This window comes from Miniopterus natalensis, chromosome 5, assembly GCF_054644295.1.
Source record: "Miniopterus natalensis isolate mMinNat1 chromosome 5, mMinNat1.hap1, whole genome shotgun sequence".
NCBI lineage: Eukaryota > Metazoa > Chordata > Mammalia > Chiroptera > Miniopteridae > Miniopterus > Miniopterus natalensis.
This window is the reverse complement of record NC_142085.1, coordinates 88178999-88201688: the sequence shown is the minus strand read 5'-3', so window position 1 is coordinate 88201688 and position 22690 is coordinate 88178999. Positions and strand designations below refer to the sequence as shown.

The window sequence follows — 22690 nt, the reverse complement described above, 5'->3', positions numbered from 1 at the left end:
TGATATTTAGTTACATTAGGTTCATGTTTGTTTTATTTTCATTGTAAACGCACAACATTTTCACGAGGTTATGAGTATATAGACTAGGAAGGCTGACCTGGTGGCCCATCACCTTGAATGTCATTTCTTCCTTGGAGGAAATACATTTTGGCTCCAGCTTTCACAGCCCCATGTCGTCATAGAGAGGCGTAGACAGAGATACAGAATTATGTGTATGTGCATAAAAAAGAGTCCAAAATATATGCCTCAAAATCCACATTCGTTATCCTTGGGAATGTTAAATACATTTCCCAGGGAAAGGAGACATTCTGATACTTTCTTTACACATTTATATGTCATTTTAGTTTTTATATGAAGTATATGTTAATTTTGATTTGTTAAATAAAAATTATAATGTAGTTTTTAAATTGTGGTGACACTGAGAACCTGTGCTTGTGGCGTTGTAATAATAATTACCACCTTTGGTGTCTTTAATGGAAATATTTCAAAGTCCATTGTTAAGACTTGGTTAAGTCTCTGTCTCTGTCTCTGTCTCTGTCTCTGTCTCTCTGTCGCTCTCTCTCTGTCTCTGTCTCTCTCTCTCTGTGTCTCTCTGTGTCTCTCTATCTCTGTCTCTCTCTGTCTCTGTCTCTCTCTCTGTCTCTCTGTCTGTCTCTCTTTCTGTCTCTGTCTATCTCTGTCTCTCTGTCTCTGTCTCTCTCTCTGTCTCTCTCTGTCTCTGTCTATCTCTTTCTGTCTCTGTCTCTTTCTGTCGCTCGCTCTCTGTCTCTGTCTCTCTCTCTCTCTGTGTCTCTCTGTCTTTCTCTCTGTGTCTCTCTCTGTCTCTCTCTCTCTCTGAGTCTTCCCTCCCCTCTTCTCCCCCCAGGCGCATTACCTTTACCCTTCTCTCTCCTAAGCTCCAAGGGCCCTTCTTTGGCAGTAACTGGTTTCCTGAGCCCATTTCTTCTACAGCTCACTTCTTCTACCTCCGTGACTTTCTAAATAAACTTTCTCGTATTAAAAAAAAGACTTTGTTCAAATGAAATTCAGAGGGTGCGGGCGGCCCCCGAGGACCCCCTTGCGCTCACGCCCTCTCGTGTGGCTTTCACAGGGGCCTGACCATGAACTACTGCAGGAACCCGGACAGTGACAAAGGGCCCTGGTGTTACACCACCGACCCGAGAGTCCGGTGGGAGTTCTGCAACCTGAAAAAGTGCTCGGAAACACAAGGGAGTGTCGCAGACGTGCGGCCTGAAGTCCAAGTCGTAAGCTCATCCAGTCCTTCGAGAGCAGGTGAGACGATGGCCCGGCAGCCGAGCGCTTGGGCCTTGGGACGAAAGGCCTGGGAGCTGACGGGTGCAGAGGCCTCGCTGCTGTGGGAACTGGAGCCCGGGGGAGGGACGCCACACCTGCCAGCGTGGGGGCGTGGCTGCCGTCCTGGGACGTGGGTGGCGGTTTCTTTAGGACCTGGGCACTCATTGGTTGTGACCGATGCATAAAATAGTGAACCCGGGTGCATGGAGAGGTTGATAACGGTGGCACTGGCTGAAATGGGACATTCTAGGAAAGCAAGTCCCTGCCTTCTCTGCGGAGGAACAGAAAAGATGAACTGGCTTCGAATATACTGAATTAGGGGTGCTAGTTAGACAGGCGAGGGATGCTCTCCAACGAACCCTTGCAAAAGTGGCTATGAGGCTGGAAGGGTTACTGGGCCTGAACATAAGGAGGAGATTTTTATCTGAGGCGGGAGCCAAAAGTGATCCCCGCTGCCCCTGGCCCCTGGGTTGTCGCTGTAACTGCTGAGCACCTGGTCCTGTGGGTGCCAGGCAGCAGGCAAGGGCTCTGCGCCTTTGTGGGGTGAGAAAACCTAGGGGCTCCTTCTCCCCCTGCCCAGCTGAAAACCCAGGGGTTTCATGGCTTGTCTGACCACTTTTGGGTCATTCAAAGTCTCCCAGACAGCAAGGACTAGACGGAGAACTCGGTTTGAGGTTGAGAGCTCCCTCCTTCCCGAGGCAGGCTCGGCTCTCCCGCGATGCTGGGGACCTCACCTCTCCTTCCTCTGAGCCCCACCTGGGTTTCCCCCCTGGATAAGACTTGAGGTGATCTCACGTGGTCCCCATGTGTTTGCCCCACATTTAGTGCATGGGTAACTCACACACCCTGGTCCTGGCAAATGTTGGGGTGCGGGCTGCCCAGCATAGCCCCCGTTCTTGGCAGAGAAGCTACTGGCCCAGATTTTGCTTTTTGGATTTTCCAAGTGGCCATCAGGGCTCTGGTGCACCCCCTCCCCCCACCATGCGACGCACATCAAATCCCCTGAGGGGTCCTCTAGGAGGCCATTCCCTAGGTTTGCGATGAGGGACAAGCTTGGGGAATGTGCCCCAAGTCATCTCCGTTACCCTTTTCACCCCAGAGGGTGGGGACTCAAAGCACAGCTCTAGCCAAGTAAAATTTTCTAGAAAACCCTTTCAGTGTCACTCCTTTTACCCGCCCTGGCTAGAGCAAGGCGCCTGAGAGCCACCTAACCATTCGCAACAGCATCTGCCTCCCGCAGATTCTCCCGGGCGCACCGTCTACCCCTCAGCTTGTGTCTAATCCATGATCCCAGCGTCCTGGCCAAATCCCCGTGCCCACGTCCTGCTCGATGTGACTGTTTCGGAGCCAACACGCATTTCGAGCAACATGTTAGACAGGCGGCGTTCCCGGTCACCTCCGCATTCTGGGCCCTGAAAAGCGAGGCCACAGAGCCGGTCACTAGAGAGACCTAAGTCACTGCCTTTGCGCCTTGTCGCCTGGGCCCACGTCGGAGCCGTGACCAGCCCTCTCTCTTCCCCACAGACTGCATGTTTGGGAACGGGAAAGGGTATCGGGGCACGAAGGCCACCACCGTGACAGGCACGACATGCCAGGCCTGGGCAGCCCAGGAGCCCCACAAGCACAGCATCTTCACGCCAGAGACAAACTCAAAGGCGGGCCTGGAAAAAAATGTAAGCCTCTCAGATTTGGACCCTCTCGCCCCTTGGGGACCGGTCTCCGCCAGCAGAATTGGTCCTGTGTGGCAGCGAGTCGGCCTGGGCCGGCCTTTGGTGTGGGGCGGAGACGAGAAACATGTATGAGGGACTTCAGGGGACCAAGCCCGCAGCACAGTCGGCGCCAGTGCCCCTGGCAGGGCAGCCCCCCGCCCGCTGCCGTCCCCACCCACGGGCCTCGCGCTCCCAGCGGCGCTATTCCTTCAGCGCTGTTTCTAGTTTCTAGTGTTTGCCCCTAGAGTCTGGTGATCGACGGTGATCCGTGACATTTGAGTCAGAATTTTCTATAAAAATTTGGATGCGCGGCTGGGGTTGCACACGCTAGAATTTGCCCCAGTCTCCCCCAGTTTCTGGTTTACTTTGGGGATGTGCATGGGAAGGACAGGAAGACAGAGCCTCTCGTGGATTGACCCACAGACGGTGCACAGCCCACAGAAATACCTGGGCAAACAGGCCTCGTGGGGCCGAAGGCTGCTGAAGTGAGCCAGGCGCAAGATGAGTCCGTTACGCCCTGTGGGCCTCTTGCTGGCCTCTGAGGCCTCCACTGGCACGAGGGTCCCCTATAGAGTCCCTACGTCAAGTCCCCTCAGAGGCTCTACCCTCCCTCCGGGGTGGTGGCCTCATGGTTGGAGCTCCTCTTGGACTAGGAGACATGGCCAATGGCACGGAACGAGTCAGACGCATCCTAAAGTTTACCCCTCCCCCCCAAAAAGGAGGGCTTACCTCCCACCCTCTAAGGACAGGGTGGCCTGCCCCTTCTCTGCCCGAGTGTCCTCGCTGTTCCGTGAACACCTGCCCTTTTTCAGTACTGCCGCAACCCGGATGGGGACGTCAACGGTCCCTGGTGCTACACGATGGATCCGAAGAAGCTTTTTGACTACTGCGACGTGCCTCTGTGTGGTAAGCTGGCTTCTTTTGTGAAAGGAGCCGACATCTCAAGTAAATGCAGCCCCCCCTCCTGAACATGGGTCTGAAGGACAGAGGGGGGCTTTGAGCCGAGCCCTCTCTCCATCACGGGCCTCTTGAGTCTGTCCTACTGAGGCCCCACTTGTTAGGGAACCCCCCACGCCTTAGATAAAGTAAATACAAAATCCCCCGAAAGAGCAAGCCTGGAGGCCCTCCCATCAGCCTTGTGATGGTTCTGCCGAATTCCCCACTGCCCAGCTTGGGATGCAGGAAAAACAAATTGAAAATCACCTAGATGTGAAACTCCCCCTTTCAGCAGCTGGGAGGTAAGAAAGAAAATACAAACAGCAGGCCAAGCGCAATGCACGCTGGCAGCCTGCCATTCGCCACCCTAAGAATGAAACGAAACGGTGCCGACCTCACCCAGCCCTCCTTCCTTTACCCTCAGGTGACCTGGAGAAAGGTGGCCGGGGCCCCTTCCTCATTCCCCTGAGACTCTTCTGAGGAGCAAGAGGCTTGGGTCAGAGAAAGGGGGTTGACATGGGTTCTGGAAAGTCTGGAGAGCAAACCCACGGGCGGGCGGCTTTGGCTTGGACCCGTCTCCGCGCCCGGAACCTGCCCCGGTCACGGTCACCTGGGCTCCCCTTGCAGGGCTGCATGTCCTGGTGTCCTCCATGTAGAGGGACTGGGGGGGGGGCTCTGGCTGCAAAGCCACCGGGGGCCGGCACCCGAGATACTAAAAAAGGGAAGGCTGCCCACCTTAAACATAATTTGTTATTTACTTAGATTCACTTATCTTAAATTGTATGCTTATTTGTTGAATGATTTTAATGGCTCATTTCAATTCCACCAACACATTCAGTACAGGTGAGAAATAAGTAAAACCAAAGAGAAACTTCCGATTCTCTTCTGAATGGCGGAACCTGGGGGCCTAATCCCCGCAGTTACCTTTTCTTAGCGCACCTGTGAGGCCGGCGCAAGCCAAGGCCCAGGAGCGGAAATTAGCTCAGCATCAGGGAGAGGGACTTCACGATATTGCTTTTTTTTTTTTTAAAGACTTCTATATGTAGAGGCTCAGCACAGGCCATGGAAAATGGAAAGCGATTTGGAAAATTCAGGCTCCAGGCTCATGAGAGGGTAGAATCCCCGATTAGGATGGAGAGAGAGCCCCCTGCAGTGTCACCATGAACAGCGATTTACACTCACATGTCTGAAGAGAGGCGTTTTCTGAACCCTGAGCCGTCCGGGCGCGAGCGGCTGCTCCCAGAGGCAGCGCTGACCTTGCTCTCCGGGGCGCTGCGGGCCGGCGGAGGGGAAGCGGGCGGGGGGCGCAGGACAGCCAGGCGAAGGCGTCCCCACCGGGGCACGGGTGAGCCGCGGGGGCTCCCCGGAAGGGCGGTCCTGAGGCTGGCCGGGAGAAGGCAGCGTTCCAGGTTAGGACAGCTGACCCGTGCCACATACAATCACACGCACACACGTGTGTACATACGTGCACGCGGAGATTCCCACTGAAAAATACCCACGCTGCCTTTCAGAGGGGAGACAGCTGGTTTGCAGGGAGCTTTCCCCGGCTCGGTGGTGGTGGGAAAGGGGACGGTGGCGACAGGTGCTGTAGGCACAGCTCGGGCGATCCATCTGGGCCGGCCGAGGCCCTCTCGGGGAGGCTGCCGTTCTCACGCCTCACTGCGCCAATTTACCTCTCCCCAAAAATAACAAAAAATCCTTCTGTTTTCTTGAACGGAGAAGGTCCTGTGTTGTCTAGTACTACTTTTGAAAGTTAGAAAAAGATATTCCAAAGCATGCTCGTGTTTAAGAGCTTCCTTTCCTTTCCCTCTGTTTCCGGTCGAGGGCACGCACCTGGGCTGCAGGGTCATTCCCGGCCCTGGCCGGGGCAGGCGCGGAGGCCACCGACTGATGTGTCTCTTTCACACGGGCGTTCCTCTCCCTCCCTCCCTCCCCCTGCCTCCCTCCCTCCCACTCTCTCTGAAATATAATCGATGGAGAAATGCCCCCCGGCGAGGATTATTACACACACAGGAACGCGGGCTCTGGGCCTGAGCGGCCCACCTGCCCGGAGCCGTGAGGCAGGGCCCTGCCTCTGGCCTCCTCACGCGACTCTCTCCTGTGCCGCAGTGTCCTCCTCATTTGACTGCGGGAAGCCCAAGGTGGAGCCGAAGAAATGCCCCGGACGGGTTGTAGGTGGGTGTGTGGCCAACCCGCACTCCTGGCCGTGGCAAATCAGCCTGAGAAGGTAACAGCGTTTCCGGGCACCACGCCTCTGCCTCCGCGGGAGCCCTGCCAACCTTCCCGCGCGGGCCCGCACCCGCAGCTCGGGGCTCGGGGCGGCCTCTGCTCTCGCCTCGGGGGGCAGGAAAGCTATACAATCCAAAATTTAATTTTTCTAGGTTCTCCGCTTCTAAAATAGCCAGGACTGGGATCTTTTTCTTGCTCTGGGCAGCTTTCACCAACACGGGCCGACACCACGCTTTCCAAGGGCCAGTAGCGCTGGAAGAGTAGCGAGGGCGCCCGGAGGGTTTACGCAGCCCTCCGGCTCACCGCATGGCGTGGCGAGAAAGGCAGTTCTAGAAATGGGACCCGTGGTCGGGAACAAAGGCCTAATCAGCCGTAGCCTGTCACAGATACAGACGTTATTGAGCTTGATTCGGAGGGAGCTCACCCGTTCTCCAGCACTCCTCCTCCTCCTCCTCGCGCAGGGTCGCTCCCGACACCGTGACTGAGAAGCGGTCGGCTCCGGCCCGCAACACCCTGGGCACTCTGGGTTGTCGCATGAGTGAGCTCAGGTCTCCTGGCGTCTCGGGGAAAGCGCACACGTGACGCAGTGACCAGCTCACCCCGTGCCTTCGGGCCCCGCCCCCGCGGATGCCACCGACTCGCCCGAGTTCCCCCGTTTCCTCCCGTTGCTGAGCTGGCTCTTCTTTGCTTTGCCTTAAGACTTAGCAGCTCCTTTCACACGTTTCCAGCCCCTTCTTTCCCACCCGCACTGTGCTCTGCTCCCGACGGAGACTGACTCGCCGGCCCTCGCGCCCTCACGACGTGTCCCGCTCATCCCCCCGCCTCCGGGCGGCCCACGCTGTTTTCATGAGCTTCCACCTGCCCAAACAGACCTAGGAAGTATTTAGGAGCCATCTCCCCGAAAAGGGAATTTGCTCAGGTAAAATCAGCAGACTCCTGGGAGGCACAGCCATTCAGGATCACGCTTGGCTGCCTCGAGAATGACCCTCCAGGTCCCGCCTGGATCTTGTCAAAAGGGAATGAGAGAGATTTTGACAGGGGACGGTTTCTCCTGGTCCCTCCCACTGAAGCCCAGGGCTACCCGGCCAGAGCCGTGGCTGCGGGCTTCACGTTGGAGCCGCGTGGGTTGGCTCTCCTGCGGACAGCGGTCCCCGGGCCTCCCCGACCTTAGAGAGCACTGTGAATGGAAACTTCTGGAAAACCCCCAACTCCCAGCCCCTGCCGCCCTGGTGACCGGCTGGCAGTCTTTCCTTTGGGAATGTCAACCTTATCAAAATTCACCGAATGCGTCTCTCTGGCTTTCTGTAGAATAAATCATCAGACTTGGACTAAAATCTTGGTGTTTCCCCCAGATTTGGGATGCACTTCTGCGGAGGCACTCTGATATCCCCCGAGTGGGTGCTGACCGCTGCCCACTGCCTGGAGAGGTACGTTCAGGGGGCGGCTAACACGAGGACCTGTCTTGCAGACTTCCTGGCTGAGTCCTTTCCTGTCCCCTCCTGTCCCTCCTTCCATGGCAGTGACGCTAGGGACCAGGGAGTGGATGTGGAGAGGCCTGAGGCAGAGCTGCCAGGGCCATTGAACAGGAGAGGAAAGGAGTGTCTCCAAAGGGAAATGGAGAAGACGGGCTCAGCTCGGGGGGCCTGTAGGCAGGAGGGGGCCGTGCATGGCCACAAGTGTCCGCTGACATGGGGCCTGTCCTTGTGCCGACTCCAGTGTTGGTTTTATTGACCAAAAGCACCCCGAGGACACTCCCTAAGGTCAGGCTCGGGTCAGTCATGACCTTTCTCTCTGGCCACTCAGGGGAAACTGTGGACAGCCGAGCGGGCGGGAGGACTTGGTGCTTGTGGCTCAGAAGGGCACCCGATGAAGGGCTGGCCCACATTTTGCCGCTAACGTCACTGTTGTTTCTAGGTCCTCCCGGCCGTCGTCCTACAGGGTTATCCTGGGCGCGCACCGAGAGAGAAATCTGGAAACGGATGTTCAGGAGAAAGAGGTGTCGAAGCTGATCGCGGAGCCCACCCGGGCCGACATCGCCCTGCTGAAGCTAAGCAGGTACCGAGCCCGCAGCGAACGCCCCGCGACGCGCGAACGCTGTTTCCACCCGGGTTCATGAGCCGTAACGGGGCTGGGCGGGGCGGCTGTCGGGGAAGGACACTGAACCTCAGGCGAGAAGACCTGACTCACCCCGTTCTGCCCCACACTAGCTGTGGTCCTGGCAAAGGCACCGGGACTCAGTTTCCCCGCGTGAGTGAGTTGAAACATGAGCTACAGAGTTTTATGAAACTCATGTTTTATGTAGCTCATGTTTTATGAAACATGAGCTACATAAAACTCTCTCCCTGGACGTTCGCTGTCAGCTAATATCCATCCACAATCAGAGAATTGCTCAGCTATTCCGGGTGGCGCGTCTCCTCTCAGCACCATGATATGTTTGGGGAACCAAAGGAGAGCACGTATTTCAAAGCCCTTACAAACCGTCACGACCTCACACACACCCCTCGCAAATGCAGATTCTCCTCCTCTTTGGCTTTATTTTTCCTGTTGAAATGGTGTTTTCATATTAAGCCTGACAAAATGATACCTTTGCTTGTGTCACCTCAAGTTACAGGATTTGGAAACGGATCCCACGGGGGAGGGCTAAGTAAGCAGACGGCTCTTTGAGAATAGGCACATTTGGGATGGTCGCCGAGGCACTCAGAGCACGTCAGCCGTGTCTGACGGGGCCCCGAGGACAGTGGGGCCTCGATGACAAGGATGAAGGGCCAGGCTGGCAGGGGAAGGGCCGGGCTGGCACAGCGAATGCGGTGAACGCTCCCTGCCGGGTCTGCTCAGAAACGCCCCGCGCGCATCCTGGCGCGGGAGCCCGAGGACTGACTTCTGGGGACGTGTGGACTCTCTAGGAAGGGAAGGAAGGGACTTCTTGGCTTAGCCTGAAAAAGTAGCTCATCTCGCCCTCCATTCACGTGGTCCTTCGAGGGCCCTTGGGAGACCTGGCAGCTTGAACAAGTAATTTAGTAAATTTGGGGTTCTGGACCTGTTCTCTGCTAGACTGGCACATGTGAGCTTTAGGCTTGTGTGTTCACCCAGCCCAGGCCCCCTGCACCCCAAGAGCCGGAGACATTGATGTTCTATGAGGGGAACCCATAGAGTAACGCCTTCGGGGTCACCCCATGTGAGAGGCTGGGTTGATTCTGGTGACCCCAAGAGGGTGCGTCTGCTTCAAAGTCGGCCACGGTGATGCTCCCTAATCAGATTAGGGTGTTTCTCACTCCCACCTGTTTTCCTCTCGAACTAGCTAAAATAGAATCAAGTCAGGAAACGGGAGTGCTGATGTCTAAGGTGCCCTGGAACTCCACGGGGGAAGGCTCCTTGGAAACAATACCGTTTTGCTGATGCAAATGTCTCCACTTCTCTTTCTTTTGGTACCTAGCGTTTTGCTGGGTTCCCACCGCCACGGTGTGGAAACTGACGACCCCGAAGCTGGGCCACTTGGCTCCTGGCCGCACGACCCATTTGCTACTGTTAACACCTTGTGACAGCACTTCAGCTACACGGTCACCTGCTGAGGTTGACATAAAAGTATTCAGTTGATACAGAGTTGCCAGAGTGCACAGGATGGGGAGACTCTGTCGCCTCTGCTCCCACCTCCGGCTTCTTGCCCACGATGGAGGCCTTTTTAACAAAATGTTCTGTTTGCTTGGCCCATAAGCTCCCGTAGGCCAGTGCAAGGGTGAAAAGCTGTTTTCCATGCTGCCCTGGGCCAACGCAACAAGGAGATGCTGGTTTGGAGAGTTCTGGGGCTTCGGGGCAGGTGGCATCTGGTCACGGGTGACCGACCAACCGACAAACGGCAGGGGTCTCCCGGCGAGGCCGTGAATCGTCATCACGTTTATGTCTTCCTTTCAGCCCTGCCGTCATCACCAATAAGGTCATCCCAGCTTGTCTGCCATCCGCAAATTACGTGGTCGCCGACCGGACAGTGTGTTACATCACCGGGTGGGGAGAAACCCAAGGTGAGAAAATTCTGTCTCGCTCAATGACTGCGTTCTGGCCTGAGCCTCCACGAGAAAATGAGCGTCTGCTCAAACTCCTCAGCGACCGAGGCCCACTCCCTGCCTAGCTCTGTTTGGGTGCCTGCCTGTGTCCCCACTGTCAGTCCAGGGACATGGGCCAGGGGAAGGGGAGTGTTTCTGGCATTAAGAAGATGCATGTGAAGTGCTCAGTGCTTTGGAGATGGTATTGCAGCAGCTCCTGTGTTTACACAACCACCATCACCATCATCACTCCCATCACCCCCATCACCACCACGACCATCATCACCATCACCCCCATCACCATCATCACTCCCATCACCCCCATCACCACCACGACCATCACCACCATCACCATCATCACCCCCATCACCACCACAACCATCATCACCATCACCATCATCACCCCCATCAGCCCCATCACCACCACGACCATCATCACCATCACCATCATCACCCCCATCACCACCACGACCATCACCATCATCACTCCCATCACCCCCATCACCACCACGACCATCATCACCATCAGTAGGTTCTCAGTAGATTCATTGGGCCAGGAGGAGTCACAAAACATGAGTTATTTACCAATTTTCCATATGTCAACAGTGGCCTCAGATCCATCCCTGTTGTCTCAGGCTCCTCCTGTGAGGTGAAAATTCTCCCGCTCTCCCCTCAGTCCCCCGACTTTCCCTGGCTCCCGTATTCCAAAGCTAGGCAGGGCTTCTGGTCCCAAAGTCACGGCCAGCCCCCAGGAATGCCATTCCCACTGCGGCCACAGGAGGGCAGCGCACCCGCACGCACCACATCCACTTCCCGCGCACAGTGGACTTGTCACCAGTGTCGGGCCTGTGCCCGCTCAGGAGGCAGATGCAGGAGCAGGACACTGAGTGATTCGTTTCTGAGACGGCTGCTCCCTCCGCACATCGACTCCACTGAAGCAGCACCCCGGCCGGTGCTGCCGCGGTCAGGCCTTCTGTGTGGCCTGGCTGGGTGAAACCTCTTGGTGGCCTGGCTGGGACAGCTTCTCCTTTCCAAATGGCAGTCCTGTTCCTAGCTGCTGTCACCTCCAGACTGAGTGTGCCTTTGTGTTTGCTGAACTCACAATTCTCCAAGTTATCCGAGGTCTTTGGAGAAGAGCTAGGACCTCATCTCTTGGCCGCTCCATGCTCGCAAAGAAGAGATTTTTGCAAAACTGGTGAAAGCCAGGCTTGCAAAGCTGGAAAAGTGGGTGATCTGTGAGGCAAACTGGGCGGGTCCACTTGGAAAAACCGCACTTTCTCTGGTGAGTTTGCCGGCGCTCTTTTGCAGTTTGCCAAAGTAAAAAAGAAATACAGTGAGTAAAACAAGCACACAGGAGAATGTTCCCTCTGCCTAGTTATAAAAAAAATGTAAATTAGGAAACAAATTAGGGCAATTTCCACCTATTATATTTGCAAGTATTTTTAAAATATTCAATACGCATCAGGGTGTGGGGAAGGGACTTTTTTCTAGTGACATTTTACACTGTCATGCCCTTGGAGAAAGTAATTTGGCAATGTTTTGGGAGCCATAAATATGTCTATAACTTCTGGGAATTTGGACTTAAGAAAATACTAAGGCTCTAGGGATAAAGAAAGTCAGCTCTCGCCTTCAAACAGTTCACAGCCTGGCGAGGAGAGTGATGTGGCAACAGCTTCAGTGTCCTATGTAACTGTGATAATGGACCTTTGAGCCTACAAGTTTCAGTGAAAATATTTTTAACCATGGTAATTAAAAAACTTTATACTAAAAAAAGAAAATATTAAGGAATATGCATAAACCATAGGAACAAACTTGTAGAACATTGGAAGCAACTGGAGGAGCCGATGAGCATGGAGTAAAGAATTTGGGCAACAGCGTTACAAAGCCAGGTTCAAATCCCAGCTTCACCACTTACTTGCTGGGAGGTCTTGGTCTAACTACGCTCTTTCTCAGCCTCAGTTTCCCTGACGGCACGACAGGAATGACAAACGTGCCTCTCTCAGAGGACTGTGGGAGGGATTCAGAGAGACACTGAGACACAGCCCAGAATGAGCTTGTGCCTGAAAAGGTTGATTCTCAGTAAATGACAGCGATTTTTCTTTTAAATGTTGTGGTAAAATACATATAACAAAATGTACTGTTTTAACTACAGTGAAGAGCACAATTCACTGGAATTTAGCACATTTACAATGTTGTGCAATCAACACCACTATTTCCAGAAACCTTTCCTCACCCCAAAGAGAAACTCCATATCCATGAAGCAGTCACATCCCATTAAAATAATAGTTATGAAGATTGCAACATTGTAACAAAGTCATCATTATATAATGTGAAAAAAATCAGGGTATTAAATTGTGCAATATGGTATCAGTAGTAAAAGAAGCATATAAAAAAAGCCTGAAAAAATATATTAAAATAGTAGCAGTTGTATTTCTTAATCTCTCTTTACAAAATAAAAAAGTTATTTCTTTATAGTGAAAAAAAAAAGAAACAAAAAAAGCACTAAAAATACCCCAGCCCCAAATGTCATAAAGAAAACCAGGTTATTAAATCCAGGACTTGGGAACATGAAATTTTATATGTTTATATTCTCAAGAGTGTGTCTCAGTGGTTGAGTGTCACCCCCATGAACCAGGAGGTCACGGTTTGATTCCCAGTCCCCAGGAGGGGGCGCTCAGGAGGTGGCTGATCAATGGCTCTCATCATTGATGTTTCTCTCTCTCTCCCTCTCCCTTCCTCTCTCTGAGAAATCAATAAAAACATATATATATATATATTTTAAAAACAGTCAAACAGAAAAAAGGAGTTTGAGTATTAGGAACTGGCTCTTATCCAATCTCTTGGACAAACGAGCTCTCTCATTGCTGCTCTGTGCCTCTGGAACTTTCCCTGTGAGCGCGGTTTGGGTGCAGTGACCGTTCCTTTGATCTTCGGAAACAGGCACCTTTGGCGCCGGCCTCCTGAAGGAAGCGCAGCTGCCGGTGATCGAGAACAAGGTGTGCAACCGCTACGAGTACCTGAACGGCAGGGTCAAGTCCACGGAGCTGTGCGCGGGGCACCTGGCCGGGGGCGCCGACAGCTGCCAGGTAAGAGGGTAGAGAGCGGTCACTCCCGTGCTGGCCTGTCCTGGCCCCTTACGCCTCTCAGCCCCAATGCAGCCAATTTGGGGAGGCCACGGTCTGAATGTTGCCCAGGAACCCTTCAGGTCTGTCCCTGATTCTGACTCAGATCATCTAAGATGACCCACGGACCCTGGGCTCCAGGTGGGGTGTAGGGGAGTGGGTGGGTACCCCGAGCTCCAGGTGGGGTGTAGGGGAGTGGGTGGGTACCCCGAGCTCCAGGTGGGGTGTAGGGGAGTGGGTGGGTACCCCGAGCTCCAGGTGGGGTGCAGGGGAGTGGGTAGGCACCGTCACTGTCACAGCCTGTCACACGCCTTCTGGGAGTCCAGGTGGGCAGGGCTCAGGTGGCCGTCCCAGCAGGAAACTAGGAAAGGGTGCAGGGCAGAGGCCTGTGGCTTCTCCTTCTCAGAGGTCCCTGGGGTGACTCTGCCCACGAGAAATGCCAGGGCGGGAAGGGCTGAGTGCACTGCTCCCAAGAGATCCGCTCCCCAGCAAACAGTCCCTGGTGCAGTTTGTTGAATACACTCTGCTAAGCATAGCAGCTGTTCAAGCAACATGTTAACAAATTCCCTTATGATTGGAAAGGGCTGTTCAAGTACTGAGAAAACCCGCAGGTGGGAGACAGGAGGGTGACCCCCACGCCCTACTGAAAGGATGTGGTCTGTGCTCACCCGCCGTTCCCTCCCTCTGCAGGGTGACAGCGGAGGGCCTCTGGTCTGCTTCGAGAAGGACAAGTACATCTTACAAGGGGTCACTTCTTGGGGTCTTGGCTGTGCACGCCCCAACAAGCCGGGCGTTTATGTCCGTGTTTCAAGGTATGTCACTTGGATTGAAGAGACAATGAAAAATAATTAACCGGTGGGAGACGGAGGGAAACACCGCCGGATCCAGACGCTGGGGCTGGGTAGGGAACCGACACGCTCGGAAAGGACCGACAGGAATCAGACTAGGACACTGTACTGGGCCCCCAGCGACTGCCGAGCTCAGCATTTTTAGTATTACTGTGGATAAATTTCTCCTGTCCACGGACTGCTGGATTCTCTACTAATAAGGCAACACAGTGATGGCATTTGTTGAAAATAAACTCTGTACTTACCCTGATTTGATTTTTTTATTTTCATCGTTTGCATTTCTCTGTTCATGCCGCCGATTTTAAACAGTGTAACGCTCGGAGGCCACGAGCTTCCTCTTTCTCAGGAGCATAGTCGCCTATGGGACCAAGAAGCCTGTGGGATCGTAAAGAAGGCCCTGGAGCCCTGGCCAGTCGGGCTCAGCGGTTAGAGCGTCGGCCCGTAGACTGAAGGGTCCCGGGTTCGATTCCGGCCAAGGGCACGTACTTCGGTTGCAGGCTTGGCCCCGGGTGGGGCATGTGTGGGAGGCAACCAATTGATGTCTCTCTCACATCAATGTTTCTCTCTCGCTCGCTCCCTCCCACTCTCTCTGAAAAGCAGTGGAAAAAATACCCTTGGTGAGGATTGGAAAAAAAAATCCTCATCAGTCACCCCTATAGTTACCTTGTCAGGGGAAGACCGCGTGGCGTGAATCTTTAATGTCTTTATTTCCAGCACAGAGATGAATGTTTTCAAATCCACGACACGTATGGGGAGCCATGAGGACAAATTCTGTTCTTGGGAGTGAAACGTTCCTGACAGTCTGTAGCCCAGCACTGGGGGCCGGGGACCGAGGGGAGTGTCGCGGCATAAACGGGCGATGGGAGGAGACGCACGGCCAGCTAAGGGCAAACCGGGCCGTGGAAGGAGACACAAAAGCAGCTGAGAATGTCACCTAGGAGCTTAGGCCTGGCGCCGAGAGCCCGTAAAGGACAAGCACACGCGGAAGGTGGGCCGCTGAATTTCCATCACCAGCTGGCTCCCGGGTACGCAGCACACACTGCCCCCTGGGAACAGTGTCCCGCAGGGCCACACGCTCAAAAGGAAGGGAAGGGGCGCCCCGGCCGGTGAGGCTCGGGGGGTTGGCGCGTCTTCGGTACACGGAAAGGCTGTGGGTTCGCTTCCCGGTCAGGGCACATACCTAGGTTGTGGGTTCAATCCCCGGTCAGGACACATGCGGAAAGCAACCAATCAGTGTCCCCTGTCACACAGACGTGTGTGTCTCTTTCTCTCTCTGTCCCTTCCCCTCTCTCTCAAATCAGTAAGCATATCCTCGGGTGAAGATTTAAAAAGATAAACAAATAAATAAAATAACATAAAGTAAAACAAGAGGCAGAGAGGGGGCAAACATGGATTTTTCTTGACAATTAAAATTTTTTTATTGTTATCAGAACCAAAGTATCAACTCAAAATACAATTCAAAGGTGCATCAAGGAGCGACAGCCATCCTATCGCAAAGGAAAACGCAGGGAACGCAGATAAATCGGGGCGAACACGGCGCCACAGCCTCGCTGACGAGGCATGTTTCCTGGGACTAGAACATTCGTTTCGCTTCCGATGGGCTCTAAGGGTAAAGGGGCGCAGCCTGCGGTCAGCACACACGCCGCACATGCGTGTCCGCGAGAAACTCTTCCCAGCGGCGAGATCCCCCTTCGGCGCCCATGCTCCCTGAGCACACAGGGTAATTTATTTAAAAAATTCTGCATAAGGTATATACCGAATCTGAAAGTAAACCAAGTAAGACATGCAAAGCCGATGAGGAAAAGACGGCGTGTTTTTTATTTAAGCTCCACATTCCAAAAGTAACAAAAAAGGAAGATCGAATCCCTTACAAGGATCTGCAAAGCCACTTACACAGTTTCTGCTAATTCTTCAGGCACGGATACAACGGGCCTTTCTTTTCAGTGAAAATGTACGTTACTTCCCCAAACAAGGGGAAGCGTCGAGGCTGAGTGAGAACTGTCCGTGCGCTTCGCTCCTGACCATGGGCACTGCCATAGAGCTGAACTCACAAAGAGAAGATAAATGTCCCTTTATGGTTAAAATCTTACGACCCATGAAGTCGTAATCCACAGGTTTTGTTCAGTAAAGAACATGTGGCTCTGGGTGTCCACCCACGGGGTCCGAAGCCATCCCGGGTCATCTCGGGACCCAACCTGATTTTATGAGTAACAGAGCCAATTCCTTCGACCGTTGGGAAGATTTGTGCTCATTTGTGGAACGAGGCCAGAACACGCCCACCCGCAACCCCGATGCTCCCCGGGCTCCCGGAGCTTAAGGTGAGAAGGGAAACAAAGGCTCTGTCCGTGTGTCCCGGTGTGTCTTCATGATAGAACCCCCAAATCTTTATCTTCACAGCCTCTTCAGGACACGCGGTCCAGAGCCTTGGTTCCCGGACTGGAGGCCCCCGTGTCTGCACACGGTCCCAGGTCCTTGGATTACTCATCCCGTACTCCCGATGGAGCCATGGTGAGGACCGGGTGGGGGCTTCTCTCGCCTCGGTAACCGATGGGTCGGAGGCACTGCTCCAATGTCAGGGAAAAAACCTCTCCTCCAACATTATATGAAGATACTCTGGGTCGTTTGAATGTCTTTGCAAAGAATTAAACACGGGGGAGCCGCACAGCGCGACGCAGCCGGAACAGGCACGTCTCCGGGGGCGGCGGTGCCTCGGGATCGGCCTGAGCTGCTCCTTCCCTCGGGCCTGGGCCGGGGCCTCAAAGGTCGGAGCTGGAAACGGGGGTCTTCTTTTTCCTGCCACACGTGTAGGAAGGTGGGCTAGCAAGGCAAAGGGGAAAGAGAAAGTCCTTGCTAAAGAGGAAAGACTGGTTAGGAGGAAGCCTTCTTGTTACTTAGTATCATAGTTCTTCATCAACACTCACACCTGCGCTTCTCATGAAAGCCCAACTCAGAGGAAACAAAGTAACCGTGCCCGGGCTCCTGTCTCACCCGCTCTCAGACCCTCCCCCAGCGCGATGTTCTCTACGGATTTCGGCGGATGGCTGGCAAAGGGTTGAGTGTGGACAAAAGAACAGCGTTAGAAGGGGAACTGCTATCCGGTTTCAATAATCTGGGGCAAAGCGGTTTTTCCCCAGAGTCAACGACTATGGACGTGCAATTAAAGTGCTTAACTTATAAAACTGTAAGCCATACTTTTATGAGATTTTCGTCCGAGGGGAGGGACTAGGCATAATTAACAATTTATCAAAAGTTTTTTATTACGGAAAGTTACAAACATAGAAAAAACTGGGAACACTTTGTGCGGCTTGAATTCCCATTGGTACAATTCTTCCTGTTACTCTACTGTTGGGGTGTTAATTTTCCCTGCACACCCGTCAGATGCCCTCCCCTCTCCAAACGTCCACCTCTCCCCGTGGCTTAACTCTAATTTTAATTACTTGGAAGGCGAGTCCTGACCTCCAATCACCCCCCAACCCTCTGTTTTTCCCAGGGGAGCCTGAGAATCTGACCCCTGACCAGTTTCGGCATCGCGAATGCGTGTATCACTCTCACTATTTAAACAAGCAGCAGAAAATGGGGCAGAATCAAAGAGGTGAGAGGGGGAGGAATCGTCATCCAGCCTGGGGTGGGGGCCCAGGAGCCCCGACATCAGCCCTGTGCCACCAGCAGCCAGCACTGAACTCCTGACCTTGGCGCTGAAATCCCGGGGGGAGACATTCTCCTGGGACGCCCTCCGGGGTACCCCAGTCCTAACAGGCCCCTAGGGCATCAGCCCATGGGAGGCTCCCTTTAACGTCTGAGTGTCTCATTGAAAGACAATCCTACTTCTGTCCTCCCCATGTCCCCCTGCTTCATGTAAGCTTCCTGACTACTGTCCTTTCTCCTGGTCTCCTAGCCCTGCTGTGACTGGGGTGACAGGACTGGTCACCCCCACCCTGACCTGGCCCCATACCCTGGTTGGAACCAAGTTATCGTCTGTGACGTCAGAATGAGCACAGCTGGGTTTCTACTTTCCGGATGAATCAAGACGTACCACAGTGTGTGTGACGCTCAAGAGGCTCCACACAGTTTTAACACCTTTTAAAATTTCTCTTCCTAATTTTAGTTTACAAAATGGCAGAGCTTAGGAGACTCTCCCACCCCAAACTTCCCGCAGCATCTTTCCGGGTGAAGTGTAAGTAGAGCTCTGGGTGAGGGGTAAGCCAGCACCCGTCACTCCCAAACAAGCACGAAAAATGTTGGGGTGACTTCTCAGGACAAGCGTCCACCTGCCCTCGGTTGGCCAGTCCCGTTAGAAGTCGGCCACTGGGCTGGGGCTGGGGCTGCGGTTTCGACAGGCCTTTCTCGGGAATGTTCCGGGGTGGTCAGCTGACCTTCTTTTTCTAACCAGCATCAGGAAACTGGACAATGAAGTCATCGTGCACATTTCACAGGTCGGCACGATGCTCGCGGGACACTTAGCAAGGTGTCTACCTCGGGGGACGGGATGGTACCTCATTGAAGGAGGGTAGAGAGAGAGAAACTCCCAGGCCTACCACAGGGATCCTCACTATTTAAAGAGTTCATGATGAAGAGGAACAAAGCATGGAATAATAAAAGCACACAGAGCCTCGGAGGCCCACCCGAGCCCCGGGAGCCCCAACCCCAGTCCTGGTGTGTAGCAGTTCAAAACCCTTGCGACCAGGGGTTCCCCCGGTTCACAGAAAGTGAGCGCGAGAGCTCCTAGTGCCTCCAACCGCAGTGTTTTCAATAAATGACATACGTGAAACCGTCGGTCACATCGGCACCTACAAAGTGTGCGCCTCCTCTCCTCCTACTGCGCAAGTGAAGAAAACTGCAACAAGGTGACTAACATTTCAGTCTTTTCACAAATATTTTTGATACATTTGTTCAAAATTTAGAGATCCATACCCTTCATTTCCAGGTCATTCTTTAGAAGAAGAGGGATTTTAATTTTTTAAATTAGCTACTTTTTACGAGTTACTTTTTAAAAATTACACAAATCATACAAGACAATATGTTGTAATTTTTAAAAATATCAAACAATACAGATGTCTGTAGAGTATAATAGGATGTCTTCCCTTCTGCGCCCCTCTTCCTAACCCATTTCTCTCTCCAGAGGGCATATAATACTATTTTAGATATTTTCCTGTACACTCTCATACTCAAAACCTCTCTTCCTGACTTTTTCTTATGAAAGATTTCAAACGGAGAAAATTAGAATTTGTGTAATGCGAATTTAAGACAAGGGTTTAATATTATTTCTCTCCCCCTGGGCATTCAGTTTTCTCAATGCTGCCCTTTCCCTGGTGGTTCTAAACGTCGCTCTTATTTAGGATGTGCTGACTTTCACACAATACCTGCCAAGCTTTTCCACGTCATCCACTGTCTCCGGCAAGGCAATGCCCTTGGTCTCAGGCAGGAGCATCACGAGGCCGCCGCAGACAGACGCCAGGACACCTGCGGGACAGGGAGAGGCATCACCCAGCAGGCACACACACTGGTCCTCATTCCTCAGCTCTCTCTGGAAGTAGCTGTGCTCACCAGCCTCAGTCACTTACTGAGTGCCTACTAAGTGCCAAGCCCTCAGAGAAGAACGACAGCATCTCCTGCTTCCTGGGAAAATAGAAGCCCCCAGACAGGAGTCCCCGCAGCGTCCCCTCCCTGACACTAGAACATCACTGCTTCCTCTCCCTCTCTTTCCCCCTTTCCTCCATGTTCCCTTGCAGGCCTTGTCCCTTCTACCCAAGGGTGTCTTCTCTTGGAGTCTTTTTTGGGCTCCTCACGGTAGTGGCTAATCCTCTCTGCAGTACCTTTAGCCCGCTGGTGGAAGCACTGACACATACTCAAATCTTTCATCTTTCAGGGCCCTCCTACCAACCTCACATTATCCCCGGTAACCATGCTTTCTTTTTCTGTTCTTTGGAGTCTAAATCCCTGAAACACTGTCCTCTCCTGTTTTCTATACATTGTATCTTCCTAGTGTGCTGGCCAATGTTTACCAACTGGCTCTTCAGAAAAGAAAGCCCTGATATGTAGCGTCTGCCAATTTCCGTGGTGTAAACACTACCCCCACTGGACACTGATGTAACTACTGGTGTAACATCGCTGAATGAGGCGCTGGGAAGAGGCGCACAGCAGCACACCCTCCTGCAGGATTTCCACCGTAAAAGACACAAACACATAAAGAAACCTCGGGAACGCAGATAATAGTACATGCACGTGAATTAGGAACCGAGGAGTTTTGAGCGTTTGTTATCTGTTTTCAGTATGTTGTATACATTTTAATTTTTCATAATGGCTGTGCTTGACAACCGGTTCTCTCTGGCACTGGTGCCCAGCTTACCAGCATTCACGGCTGGCCAGGCCACTGTCTTGAATGGCTGGGCTCCGAGACCACTCTGTCTCAGTTAACTACCTTCCTCTCTTTGCTCTTTTGTGCTGGCTGCAGACTCAACGCTGAGCTTCATGATCAGATCCCATGAAATAGTTGGAAATGTTCTTCTACTGATTTCCCTGGTGTCAAATGATCAGGATCTGACTTTACTGGCCCTAACTCTGTTAGGATTTTTGCATTACTCAGCATGTGCATCCTCATGGACTCAATATTTTCATTGCAATTGAAATTGTTGAGCAATGAGTGACAAAGGAAGGAGAGATGGAGGAAAGTTGGGTGTGTCCTTTCTTGCTGAGGAAGGGAGAGGGGTGAGGTCCTGGAAAAAGGCTGGCACAGAATTTAAACACTGGATCAAATGACCGTAAGGTCCCTCCCACCTGTGGTTCTAGCCCTTCATGGGTTCTAAGTAGATTGGGGGTAGGAAGGAGGGTGTGAACTTGGGGGCATTGAAGAGGTCGTGTTAGATGCTCGAGGGACCTGTGTCCTCTGCTCTTTCAGCATAGCATGTTTAGCATATGAGAAAATGAAGACATTATATCGATAAATATAGGACAATAAATAATGTAATTAGTTGTTAGGCTTCTTTGAAACAGACTGAAGGTCCAATTTGGTCTCATGAGAATTACTGGCCTTTAATTATTCCCAATATCATAAAAGAGTTTTGTGGTATTTGATTTTAATTCAGAACCTAAACAAAAAATGGGTGTCATATTTCACTGTAATCAGACTGGCTTCTCAACACTGAAACGGTTGTCATAAAATACCAAGTGCATGTCAATCATACAAAACCCAATAATGCAGAGACTGTGGATGAACGCACTAAGACCAGAATATCAAGTGGGTTCTCACCAAAGATGATAAGAGGTAGTTCCAGCCAGATGGCCGCCAGTCGGAAGAGCAGAAACGGGGCTATGATTCCCCCAAAGTCACACAAACCGGAGCAGAGTGAAACGCCAAAGTTTCTGTAGGTAAACAATTGTTTTAGATGAAAAATGTTTAAATAAATTCAAGACAAGCAAAATATTCATACGTAAAACATTGTAACAGTATTTTCCATTCCTGTGGTTTTGAACTTTGAAAACGACTGCTCTCTCATACTCTAAGCAAACCACTTACACTCCGCACCAGTCCACACCCGAGTAAGCGGGGTGACCCAGTGAGGCTGGTGGGGCGCACCCTTCCCTCAGCAGCTCGCTCACCCCCCCCCAGCACCGTGGCCCCCTAGCTGCTCAGCTGGGCCAGGCATAGTCCCCAGAAAAGGAGCTAATTTGCACCCGCGCCTGCCCACCATTGCTTTTGGTCCTGCAATACTGGGCCGCTCCCAGCTGCAAGGCATGGTCAGAACAGAGGCAGGAGCCTTTAAACAGGTGATGCTGGCAAAGGCAGGTCTAACCCACATCACAGCAAGTGCGCCAACCAGGTTTTTTGATTCCAGGTCTGGCGCCTTCCCACAAAACCATGAAGACACTGGAATGGGAAGTCCCTCCATCACAAAGTGTGGACAAAAGCAACGTAGAAAGCAGCCACAGCTCAAAGCTGGGCATCTTTATGGCCGAATCCAGCCCAAGCTAATACGTCATCAAGCTAAGGAAACCGTTTCTTGGTTTCTAAGTCAATTCCAAACATGTGGCTGCGGAGTTACCCAGGAGAAACCGTAACATATGTGCTGGAATTACCGTAATGTTGTTGGGTACAATTCGGAATTTACCAAGTAGACAATTTCAAAGGCCATGGTAATGCCCAGTCTTCCCAAGGTGGCCACCGTGGTCCTCAGCCATGGTGTCCCTGGGAACACAGAGAGTCCAGGAGGCAAGCGTGAGGGCCGTGCTTTTAACACAGTTTATGAAACAATGAGAGGCATTTGTTTAGTGACCCCAGCCCGTAGTCTTTGCTAATTTTAAGCACAAATGATTGACACCTTCTAATACTGTGGCCCAAATTTCAACAGCAATAACCACCTCTGGGACGACTGCACTACCGAGCAGGGCAAGATTATAGGAATGCAATTCAAGAACCATTTGTTGAGCGGCCACTATACTGAAAACCATGTTCCGCGATCACGGCGTCTCCTCTGCCCGGCCGGCGTGGCTCAGAGGTGGAGCGTCAACCCATGAACCAG

At 52.7% G+C, this 22690-nt stretch overlaps 2 protein-coding genes across 3 annotated transcripts in view; one reads left to right on the top strand and one right to left on the bottom strand.

Annotated features, from left to right (window-relative positions):
• Window positions 1-14178, top strand: part of PLG (plasminogen) — a 32493-nt gene extending 18315 nt beyond the window's left edge. Inside the window, exons 11-19 of one of the 2 annotated variants that reach the window (XM_087817208.1) lie at window positions 1091-1244; window positions 2799-2966; window positions 3815-3908; window positions 6048-6165; window positions 7520-7594; window positions 8082-8222; window positions 10077-10183; window positions 13145-13290; window positions 14017-14178. In XM_087817208.1, the coding sequence (XP_087673334.1) occupies window positions 1091-1244; window positions 2799-2966; window positions 3815-3908; window positions 6048-6165; window positions 7520-7594; window positions 8082-8222; window positions 10077-10183; window positions 13145-13290; window positions 14017-14178 (1165 nt within the window). Of the gene's footprint in view, window positions 1-1090; window positions 1273-2798; window positions 2967-3814; window positions 3909-6047; window positions 6166-7519; window positions 7595-8081; window positions 8223-10076; window positions 10184-13144; window positions 13291-14016 lie in introns of both variants that reach the window. The other variant, XM_016211276.2, reaches the window with a different exon arrangement.
• Window positions 14179-16891: 2713 nt separating this feature from the next.
• SLC22A3 (solute carrier family 22 member 3) overlaps window positions 16892-22690 on the bottom strand; it is a 51919-nt gene continuing 46120 nt past the window's right edge. The window contains exons 8-11 of the mRNA XM_087817730.1: window positions 22248-22356; window positions 21421-21533; window positions 19535-19634; window positions 16892-16991 (exon numbers count right to left, since the gene is read on the bottom strand). Of these exons, the coding sequence (XP_087673856.1) occupies window positions 16931-16991; window positions 19535-19634; window positions 21421-21533; window positions 22248-22356 (383 nt within the window). The 3' untranslated portion in view covers window positions 16892-16930. The remainder of the gene's footprint in view (window positions 16992-19534; window positions 19635-21420; window positions 21534-22247; window positions 22357-22690) is intronic.